Raw genomic sequence first — 11825 nt, 5'->3', positions numbered from 1 at the left:
AATAGTGTCTCACAGAGAGAATTGTTTATTCTTATTTGGGAGTGGTATTGTGATCAGCAGTTGCCTGGAAGGTTAATTATTCCTTGGGGAAAGAAAGCATTGTACAATATTTACATTGTTTCTGGATAGCATTGACAAGACTAGAGTACCACAATTAATACTGAACTGTACATACACAATTGTAGAGGTGGGCGGACAATGCATTTCACCACACAGGAGAACAACTATTGTTCGGTTTATTCTTAAGAGTAGTCATTAAAGGGGCAATCTGTAATTCATACATACATTTTTTGACTAAATTAAGGATATATAGCCATTGATTCTTGAATAACAACAACTGTCTCATGAGCTTAGATCAACTATGCATGTTTTACTTATTTAATTGCAAACAAATTAATTATGGCTTAAACATTATAAATTAGATGGTGAGTCCCAGCATCCATAGCTTGGTCTATGAAATTGAGAGTGGTTCCATTTCTCCAGCCCCATCCCTCCATTGTTTACCAAAAAAGTGGCGAGGAGGACACTTTGTTGTTGTTTGAATTACAGATTGCACCTTTAATCAAAGATGGCCATTATAATGATCTCCAAATAACACATTGTACTTTCATGTCCACAGTGGCAAGTCTATGGCAAAGTGGACTGTGCCATTGCACCCATTGAGTACAGAGAAACTCATTGCGTCAAAACGCATCACTATGAGACAATTCCAGGAAGTATATCTGAGCTCACAAGTAGAAAATCTGAGGTTTGTATGCAGCAAGTAATTATATTTTGAGAACATATCAGTGGTGGGCTGATGAGAAATATACAATCAGATTGTTCAGTTAAAATTCCACTTTAACTGAAGTCTTTAAGTGAAGCCTTCACATGTAAGAGTGAACATATTACATAACATAATGGACAAACACAGGTCAAGTTGGAATGGTATTTTGTCATGTTTATCAAACCGAACCAAAGTGAAAAATAAGAATCTGTGTGGATCATGCATTAAGAGAGCGTAATTCAGAGTTAACATTTGCAGCTAGAAAAACACGGAATACAGAAATGTCAGTCCAGCATTTTAAATTCATGGATTGAGTAAAACTAAGATTTCCACAGAATACTTGAGGCCATCACCGCAAGTAGGGTATGCTCTCTAAAATCATGTCGAATTAAACAAAACCACCCTAAAAGCAAAGTAATTCATAAAAAACGTAAATAAAACAAAGAAATCAAAATTTCACCTAAAGAAACTTTAATGGAAAACATAAACTAAACAAGCTGCTATCGAAAGGCAGTAAACAAAATGTAAAAAGCGTAGGACTGAGAAATTGTTTTGTACTCAATTTCAATTTTCTCATTACAAACAAAGCCCAATCTATATCAAAAGAATATTGTGGTATACTCAACTGAATCATTCTTGTTTTAGTCTTGGGTGGTTGAGGAAAACAAACATATTTCAACCCCTCTTTGGTCCTTCTTTAAAAGTAATCTTTTTCCCCAGAAAGTTTTTTATTTTATTTTTTTATATCAAGAAATGTATTTTACATTGACAGCACATTACCCCTCTACAAACTAGAGAGCATGTTTTATCTTACACTCATTTAGATTAAGACTATGCTCAAAACGACAATTTGCGTACCACAGGAGTGTAAAAAGACAAAGGGTCTACTGGGAATCGAGGCCTTGCTTTAAGTACTGATCTTGATAAAACATTGAAAATCTATCAATGACAAGCACACAGGAATCAGAGCATTAGACATGGCATGAATTAACATTGTCACACTCAACCATGAATGTGGCACACTAGACCAACAAGACTGACAGTTTCATTAAAACATTCAAGAATTGGTCAGCAAACTTTCTGTACACAACCCCCCCCACCTCCCCAGCAAAAAATTAGTGAGCATGTTATTTCTATCCCACAGCAAGAAGACACTACCTTTCTACGGACTAGGACAAATGTTTGAGTGACAACCAAAAAAATCATATCACTGGAACAAAATGAATAGCCTTTTCCTCATTTAGTTTTTTCTCCTTAATACAAGTGTAGAAAACAAGAAATCTTTCTCCCTCATCCACTTACTTATGACCCTTACTGGTTTTGAAAGACACCTGCAAGACCTTGTCTCCAAGGCGGTAACCGTTGAGGCTGGCTATCGCCATGGCTGCCTCTTCGTAGTTTGTCATGGTCACGAAACCGAAGCCTTTGCATTTGTTGGTGTTGAAGTCACGGATGACCTTGACGTTGGTGACGGCACCGAAAGGACCGAACATCTGCCACAGGATGCCCTCGTCTGCGTCCTGGCCCAGGTTGTAGATGAAGATGCACCAGCCAGAGGTGGGGTTCCCGGGCGCACTGACGCCGGAGATGCCGCTCATATGGTCCACACTCATTGGAGAGAACCTGCAGAGGAGAGGACACCGTAGTACAGAATTTCTGAGAAATACTGATAAAAACGTATATTGAATGTTTCTTTGGTGCTGCAGTAGTTTCGGAATGATCCTCTGTGGCTCAGTTGGTAGAGCATGGCGCTAACAATGCTTAGGTTGTGGGTTTGATTCCCGCTGGGACCATATATACTGAAATGTATGCACTCACTGCAATGTAAGTCGCTTTGGAGAAAAGCGTGAGCTAAATGGCATTATATATTATATATACACACACACACACACACACACATAACGGTGCACTGTGCAACACTACCGTGGAGCAGTTAGCCTCTCACCTGAACCTCTGGGCCTGGTGGTGAACTGGTCCGTTGAAGCGGCGGGACGGGTTGTGGTAGAGTTGGGACAGGAGCTGGGAGTTCTTTGCCTGGTTGGGGTTGGCAGCAAACTTTACCGTGATGGCCTCTGAGGCACCTGGGGGTTTCTGCCCATTAAGGTCTTTGATCGCATCCTCCGCCTCAGACCTCTTGTCAAAGCGGATAAAAGCCACACCCCTGGATAGACCTGAGAAAGACAGTAAAGCAATTGACGTTTACACAGATCCCCGAATAATACATATTAAGGGGATGCCAAGTACTCCTCAAAAACTTGCCAGATACCATCATTTTATGTCATTATCCTTAATGAGAGAAAGTTGCTGCAGCATACATTTCTCATGTCACAAACTGTTCTGACCGGTCAGTTCTGGTCAGTTCTACTGTCTGTGTAGAGACAGGCAGGACGTGGGTTAAGCCTGCTGCCATGACTGGAGCCGCTCCCGCCTCAACATTCCCCCTCCCCTCATTTTTTTTCTTACCTTTGTACAATGTGTGACTGTGAGTGAAGGAACATCTTACTGATGCACTTGGGAGTCATAGCACACCTGAGTGAACTGATTTGTGAGCATTTAAAACACACGTTTTTTCCCATTATGAGTAAATCCAATCAAACTATCAAGTGTGCTAATTAGGCTACGAATACAAGTGTGTTGAGATCGGAACACCCCTAATAAATAAAGTTCTGTCTTTTTGTGTGTACAACTCCACACAGAAGTTTTGATTTTGAATCAATGTTCACGTTTTGCCTACCTGAGGCTTGATCAACCAAGACACGAGAGTTGATGATGTGGCCATAACGTGTGAACATGTCCTCCACATCTTTCTGTGTCATGGTCTTGGGCAAACCACTAATGTAAAGATTGGCATCTTTAATAGTGTCAGAGCTTGGTCGGGCAAACGACACCTGATGAGTAGAGAAGACAATTCAGTATGCAATTTAAAGCAATATTAGACCTTTAAAAAACAAAACAAAGAAATACTTTGGTAAATTGTTTGGGCAATGTTCCACACACACACACACACACACACACACACACACACACACACACACACACAACATTACATGTTTGAAAAATAATCTCAGATTAAAAACAAAAACTCACCTAAAATATCTGCTATAAATACTACATTACTTAAAAACAAAAAAAATTACAAAAACAAACAAACATTCAAATTCAGATATTTCTGTCATGTTGCTGATCAAGAGAGAGAGACAGAGAAAACTAATTTTAAGTAAATGGGTGTGTTGGAAGCTATAGATAAAAAGAATGAAATAAAACAAAAAATGCAGGTTTTTGATTCGGCACATTTCACACTCAAGCAATACTATATCTTTAGCTATTGACTAACTTTACTATAACCAATATTACATTTAAAAATGTAATATGAACAAAATGAATATAAGCTTCAGTATTAATATGTGCCGAAATCAAACCATGCCAGGTTACCAGAACAGGCCAAACTTGCAGAACAAAATATTACTTCACTGGATTATCTTTTAAGTTGACAGGTTGCCCAAATACCTTGATATCCTTTCGCAAATAGACACTTAGCAGGAAAGGGCTTCCCCTCAACTGCACAGGGACTACTTGAGGAACAGATCACATCTATCAGTTGACACATGTATACAAAAACACCTTCTTGCACGTTACCTTGATAGTTTTAGACTGTAGTCTCAGCCCATTGAGGGTATTGATTGCCCTTTCTGCATCACTAGGGTTAACATAGTTAACAAATCCGTACCCTAAACTGTGGCCTAGAGAAAAAAAAAAGGAAAACAACAAAATAAAATAACAAAAGTTTGTCCATTTCTACAGATTGGAGTCGTCTTCCACAGGATAAATGTGTACAATGCATGCGTTTTGCCAAAGTCACATTTGCAAAAGAAAACAAAACATTCAGAGAGTTTAGGTTTAAGAAAAGAATGGACGCACATTGAAAATGTGTAAATGAACTATAATTCAAATAGAGACACATGAGTAACTGCCTCTAAAAATAACAATGGAAATCAATAATTTGGAATAGCTCTTCTAGCATAAACAAAATGAACATTTCAAAGCTTAGGCTAATTACACACTTGACAGCCATTTCCAATAAATATTCACACAAACTAAAAAGACCAGAGAAAACTTGAGTACAATTTGTTTAGATGTCACCAAATGAAAGCCTTCAAGGCTCAGGTCTACAATTGTGATCACCAGATGTGTAAACCCCATGGAGGAGATAGTGGCAAATGAAAATAACAGTAAAGACCATAATTACACTTCCTAGAAAAGCACCATAAAAAGAGATGGCCTTCTCAGGTGAAGAAATAAATTAAGGGACAGATTTAAGAAGTATAGGTACAAAAACACAGAAAACAAGTAGCTAAACATAAACCCAAAGAAAAAAACACCAGGATCCCAACACTAATCAGTGAGTCTGCAACTTCACAAAGTACTCTTAGAATCAGCATAAAATTGAAAAGAGAAAACAAATTGCTTGGGAAGCACACAAAAGTTGCATACAAAGTCAAAGACAATTACAGTAACCAGCAAATACTGCATTGAGTTTACAGATTAATAATACAAAAAAACAAATCTTAGTATATTCAAAAATAAATAAATTCTAATTTAAAATCTAATTTGTTTAGTGAAAAAATAAGAGTAGGCCCAGATGTGCAGACACAGACACTGAGAAGGCAGGGAGGAAATGTTTCTCCCACATAATGGACTTCGATCAAAGCAAAGGACTCAAGATGGTCAAATTAAATTAAAAGGGTTTGGACTCACTCTGGTTTTTGTGATAGGGATTACCTGCCACTTTATCGCGGATGAGTTTGGCAGACTCCACCTCACCGATGCTGCTGAAGAGACTCCGCAGCTCATCCTGGGTCATACATTGGGGCAGGTAATTGACGATAAGGTTGGTCTTGGAATCTTTGGGCTCATCTTCCATGTGGTCATCATAACCGTTATCGTAAACCTCTTGCTACAATTGAATAAAAAAAACTAGAGTAAGTGAGTAGTTCTTGAGCCACCTCCAACTGCCTAAAAAAGAACAACAGTTTATTTGATTGTCTTCCACGTCCTCTCGTCTCGCCTCATTCTCAAAAATAAAGATTGGAGAAGATCAGACGGGAGTAACTTCAGATCGTGTCGTCCAATGCATTTAGAGAAGGAAGCAAGTGTGAAGAATCGAGGACACAATTGAGATGCAGTCTAACGGGGCTGCCACATGAGCAGCAAATGTTTGTATGCAGGCAGTCTTTTTTTACCTGCTACACAGAAAATTCCAAAAACATGAGCCACTTTCCCTGATTGATCACTTAGCAGCCCTGTTAGAGGGTGTACAAAACTGTGCCAGTCATGACAACAGATACCATCACTGTCTAAGAAGAACATCCAAAATCAGGCATAACAAAACCAATTGATTATGCTAACGCTAAATCAATCAATCAAAATAACATGAGTGGAAATTAGATTAGAAATCTTGCACAAAATAGTCAAAGCTGACAGACTTACCTTTATGTTAATGGGTCCCTTATTGCCATGCTGTTGTGCCTCCCGTGAGTCACCCTGACAGCTTTGTACCTCACACACCTGCAACAGCAGCACTTGGTTAGGAAAAAACTATTACAATCCTACTAGCCTATGCCACACAACCGATTACATAGATGTGTGCCAAAGACTACTGTGGTAACTTGAATAATTACATATTGGTGATCATTATAGATCACCATTAAATGTATTTAACCCAGTTGTAATTATTTTCAAAACTATCAAACAATACTCATCTTTTTATTATTTCACCTTAATTTGATCAGGTTGTCCCAGTGGGATCAAAAGAACACTTTCACAATAGAGACCTGGCCATTAAGGCAGCCCAGTGAAAAATATAAAAGCCCACAGTCACAAAGTTCACAACAAACACAGTGACAGAGAAGAAGGCAGCTGTACAGCACTATACAAGGAACCTCCAAGTTTTATGAATCCACTCACTTTAAGGTATCTAATGTGTCCCCTTCTGACTGCCATGTAGATGCTTCAGTTGCAAAATCTGAAATATAAGTAAAATCCATAATAATTAAGCCATAAATCAATATTCTAGTATATACAGAGGAAACACTAGAAATGTGAAAGTGCTAGCTTTAAAGGGATTGTTCAGCCTATTTTCATGTTTCAGTGAAAAATCATCTTTTTATCATCTCAGAGGAGATTTTGGCATGTAACTTGCAACAATGCTCAACTAAGTACCATCTGAATCCTGTCTACTGGAGGGGGTCCTGCTTATTGTTTGCTTGTTCTGCGGTAGCAAAGTGGAAAGTATTAATTACTGGCCTATGAGGACAACTCGGGGGGGGGGGGGGAATTATATTTCACCTAAACATGAAAATAAGCTTAACCATTCCTTTAGAATGCGCTTTATGCAACAAGTCCACCTGTAGGCCTAAATGTCAATGATCAAGTTAGTGGGAAACTGTGACAAGTGTGGCATTCCCTTGAAAGAAAGTCATTTTTTCACAAGAATGAAAATGTGAGTGTGTCAATTTTGTAGCCATGACATACTCATTCACCTAAACCTTGCCTGGACGTACTAAACACCTCTGTTTCCAAGAAACAATAACAAATGTGGAAGATGTGGATGCTCTCGTTCACATCTATACAACCAAATCATGGTCTGGTCTGTTTGGACATTCCAAGAAGTGGAAACCCATTTGTTGGAACTCTTGCTTTAAATCCTCAGTGATGACAGTCCCATAGGCTAGCCTGGTTCACTCAACTACATTCACACCAGCTTCTGGTCATAGATTATTAGCCAGTTCCATTCCAGTAAACTGCGCTCTCTCAAGAATTTGTTGACATAATAACAATGTAAAAAAACAGCTTGCTTACTTATAAAATATGACTAAAGTTGCTATTTCGCCTATTTTACCAATGCATAAAGCAGCCAGCCAGTTGCAAGGGTCAACTACAACCTTATGAGGGAAAGTGTTGTTTCATAGGAAGGCATGGTGATGGCATGGTTTCATGTCACTGCATGTGGGGGTCCCAGGCTCCCCTATTGTAGCTGCCGACGGGATGGACTCTTGATGTACAAAGTCGTCCTATGGTCTAGTAGTTTTCGATTCTCAATTGCTATACTTCATTGTAAACGTGAACTCCTCTACTTCCATTCCACATTACCCAGAAAGCATAACGTTCCAACATTCTCGCTGGAAACAATTCACTGAGAAACAGTGATTTACATTTATACAACGTTGAATTGGTTTGTTTACATTTGAAACCAAGTCAAACTGCTTGTACTAGTACTCCTGACAATGTTTTACTGATTCACCAGTCTAATTAGTGATGTTACTTGTTGTGGCGCAAGTCATTGTCATCCACAACGTGTGGATGTGCGTGCATCAGTAAACATGACCGATTGTCTAAAACGGCGGATTTAAGTTGTCTATATGGTGGTGGTGTGTAAGTAGAAGACTTCAGGTTTGTATACTGCAATCGGGAATCGAATAACATAGCCCATATGACGATTTACTGCCACAATAGGGGAGGCTCGGGCAAGATTCCATAGAACCAGCCGGGGAGGCGTCGTCTCACGAGGGGGCGTCGTCTGACGCGCGGGATAATACTACAGACCTGTTTTGCACTCCTATTAATCCAATAATACCCAAATTACAATGTAAAATAATACGAGCTGACAAAAATGGAACCGCATTTACATGCTTTATAGAGCAGGGAGGCATCTCGGTACCTACTTCTGTAGAGGCTAGCTACGAGGTTGTATTCTTAAATAAATGGTTCTTGGTTTTCGTTCCAGGAATTGTTCAGACCTCACACTGGTGCTAGCTAAACTAGCTAGGCTAGCAAAGCTGACTAGGCCGATTTCGCGGGGCCACATGGCAGATAGCTAGCTAGCAAGCTAACAACAACAACTGTGCTGAGTGTCCGCGACGAGAAACCAATGCAGTGTAATATTATCATAAAGACATACATTTACCTGATTATCCGCAATTCCTGTAGTTGGAAAGGCCGAACAATGCTACCTATGCAAGAACACTAAATCAGAAAACAAGCTCGTTAAATCTGGCTCTTCAGTTAGACAATGAGCCAACTCTACTTTTGCCCTTTGTGTTCTCTATTTAAACAAAACAACACACATCCGCGGTGTGGTGATCGACGATTGTTGGCAGAGGGTGGAAAGCTAATCTTTTTCTTCAGTAGGGTTTTGATGGCGGTTGAAAACCAGCGTCAAGAGAGCTAGTTACTCTATTTGAGTTGTGGTGCACACGCAACTCTTCTTCTTCTGTTGGGTTTTACTGACGTAGATGGTGCATTACCGCCATCTATTGGACTGGAGTGTAGATCAGGTTGCCAGATTTTACTTTTAGGGTGCATCTGTTTGTTGTTGAGGTAGCAAGAATATAGCCTCCTGTTATGATTTACCGTGGGCATGACATTTCAAACATGGTAATTTAGGGTATATTGACTTCCATAGTTTTTTGGTTACAAATTCTATAAATAAGCAGCTAGTGACAGATTAACATACCAAACTGTCCTTGTCCATACACTGTTTTCAGGGTAAGGAACCAAATATGTGATTTTGTAATTTGGATGAACTATTTACCTTTAATATACTAGTATATGAACTATTTACTATATACCTTTAAGGTTTACAGAACTTCTAGCTTTGTGGTCTTCCGTTTCTTGGTACAGTTGCTAGGTACAGTACAAAATGTACAAAGGTGAGAATTCAGCTTTTTAGACAGCTATGTCAATGTCTTAAACATTTCTGAAAAGTAACAATAAATTATTGTCAGAAACTGTGAACACACTTGCAAAAAGTTTAGATTGACCAAACTACAGTAGAGAAGAATTTATATAATATATAATCAAATATATGAATTATGTTGGTGCATGTTGATAAATTCGGCCCAATGATGCCAAACTACTACTTAGTAGTACAAACTGAGAACATGTTATCATCAACTATGACCACAAGATGCCAGCAAATACCAAGATAACCTATTATTGGAGAGACTCACACTCTGTTAGGCCACATTGTGTTGTTACTGTACAAATGTGTATTTTGGAGTTATTTGATGATGGACAAACCATTTCATCCATTGCCATTCAATCTCTAACAATCTATGTCATCTATGCACCAAAACAACAATCATCATCAACAACAACAACACCACAAAGGGGGGAAATCTTGAATTTTTGAAGTCGATTTTGGAAATACAAAAATGGGTAACATAATCGTGATTACAAAGACACTAGGAAAGTGAACTCAAACAATCAAGCACACAGCCAGGCATGAGATCATTACAACCCAATACAAACCTCTTAATAACAACATGTCTGGAAATATTCTCCCCCGATTTGACAGCTGATTCCGATTTTGTATGACAAGCCTTTAAAAGAAGTGTTCCACAAGGAGAGAGGGAGGGCTGAGCATGTTCCACATTATCTCCCTCACCACACTCTCCTTCCCTCACATACCAATATGTTCTACTTAACAGGATTTTACTGCTCCATAATGCTGGCCTGAAAAATATTGATACCTCTAATTGACTCCAATGTATTATGGAGGGCACATTCCCGATGTGACTCTGCAGGCTTACTGGAACTATCTACTGCCATTTTCCATCTGGTTGGGATTCGGTGAATGAAATGACTGCATTTTTCAGACCGCTGTAAGCCCCTGAAATTGAACCGGCTAATTTGACATAACATAGCTCATCTGAGATTTTTGCAAGCTTTGGAAATAAGGGGGCAGGCTTATTAAGCAGCCTGCCTAAAACATGGGGTTATCATGTCTATTTTGTAAGCCCATAATATGGTACTGTACTGTACTGTATTTGATTTGATTTCTGCTTGTGACAGCAAGGTGTCTGTGTATATTTGTGACATAGAGTGTTTTGAATTCAGTCACTCACAATATCTGTGCAAGACTATCAGTCTATGGTATATAATTATTGCTGTGTTTTCTATAGTTTAAACCCTATAAGTCCAGTGAAATTACTGTCCTTAAGTAATAGACTCTGAAAGAGTTATTTGATCCAAAGTCATAGGAAAGGCTTTGGAGAAAAACCATGCAAAACTTATTTTGCAACGTATTTAAATGATATTCAATCTTGAAATATAAGCATATGATTTAAAACTTCTCTTCAAACCAGCACAACTAGAGTTTCATTATGTATAAATTTCAAATCACCTTGCAAGTAATTACAGTGACCTCATAGTGGATCACTTATGAAAGAAATAGCTAAAAATGTGATACATAAACCCATTAAGAGATAATTTGGGGTAAAACCTTTTTCATCAGCAGCTCAGATAAAAAATAGAATAGGGAAGAAAAATGTAAGAATCTGAAATAAGGACTAATTACTGTAGCAATTCATATCCCTCTTGTATCTACCATGCAGTTAGCCTTAAATTGGAATTCTGGTGCTATATTCCAGCAATTTGGATTTGACATCAAATAAGTACAAAATGTCACCTTTTATTTTGGGGTATTTTCATAAATATCTATTTTACTGTTTAGAAATAAAAGCACTTTATGTATGTTGTCCCCCATTTGAGTAAGTCATAAGTATACTGTATGCCCAAATTAACTTAAAGAATACTAAAGTATTGTTAAGGTTAGTATGTGTTCCCATATCCAATGCATGTAATAACACTTTGCCTCTTTTTGCCTTGAGTTATGATAAGGTATGTTTAATAAGCTAATTCGTCATCTCTACTGTAAGCCATACTTTTCGAGAATCAATGGGTATATCATAAATGTAAATGACCATTGAACAGACCATTGAACAAATCCCAGATTGTGCCTTTGAAGGCATTATTTGTAGCTCATAAATATGTTAGCAGCATAGTCCATTTGCCATAACCTTTGCATAGGCTATTTTAATTGAACAAAGTCTTGGTTTCTCTGTATGTAGGCCTACTGTAGGTTTTGGTCTCCTGAATTTCAGGAACAAAATGATTATGGTTTTCCTCTAAGATGAGCCATCTTTAAGCAACCATGCACACCTGTCCATATTGACTTGCATTTGTGTGTGTGTGTGTGTGTGTGTGTGTGTGTGTGTGT

The 11825-nt window shown here is 38.4% G+C and overlaps 1 protein-coding gene across 3 annotated transcripts; it reads right to left on the bottom strand.

Moving 5' to 3' along the window:
• On the bottom strand, positions 1-9012 carry LOC310805551 (ELAV-like protein 1). Of its 3 annotated transcripts, XM_083671276.1 has the most exons (8): positions 8730-9012; positions 6731-6788; positions 6254-6331; positions 5522-5720; positions 4403-4506; positions 3501-3654; positions 2712-2937; positions 1-2389 (listed from the first exon to the last, which is right to left on the bottom strand). In XM_083671276.1, the coding sequence occupies exons 2-8, from the start codon at positions 6764-6766 to the stop codon at positions 2065-2067; spliced, it is 1122 nt and encodes a 373-aa protein (XP_083527402.1). In that variant the 5' UTR covers positions 6767-6788; positions 8730-9012; the 3' UTR covers positions 1-2064. The 3 variants fall into 3 exon arrangements, with proteins under 3 accessions (XP_083527402.1, XP_083527403.1, XP_083527404.1); XM_083671277.1 differs by lacking the exons at positions 4403-4506; positions 6731-6788; positions 8730-9012; XM_083671278.1 differs by lacking the exons at positions 4403-4506; positions 6731-6788; positions 8730-9012 and having other exon boundaries at positions 5546-5720.
• Positions 9013-11825: the final 2813 nt, after the last annotated feature.

This window comes from Argentina silus, assembly GCF_951799395.1.
Source record: "Argentina silus genome assembly, chromosome: 6".
Lineage (NCBI taxonomy): Eukaryota > Metazoa > Chordata > Actinopteri > Argentiniformes > Argentinidae > Argentina > Argentina silus.
The sequence above is the reverse complement of the archived record's forward strand: the minus strand, read 5'-3'. Positions and strand labels throughout refer to the sequence as shown.

Excerpts from the sequence above, each read along its gene's own strand:
- LOC310805551 (XM_083671276.1), bottom strand. The coding sequence starts at position 6,766 with ATGGCAGTCAGAAGGGGACACATTAGATACCTTAAA. Across the intron at positions 5,721-6,253 it reads AGGGACCCATTAACATAAAG|CAAGAGGTTTACGATAACGG; the intron begins GTAAGTCTGTCA and ends ATTCAATTGTAG. Across the intron at positions 3,655-4,402 it reads TACAGTCTAAAACTATCAAG|GTGTCGTTTGCCCGACCAAG; the intron begins GTAACGTGCAAG and ends TCTACTCATCAG.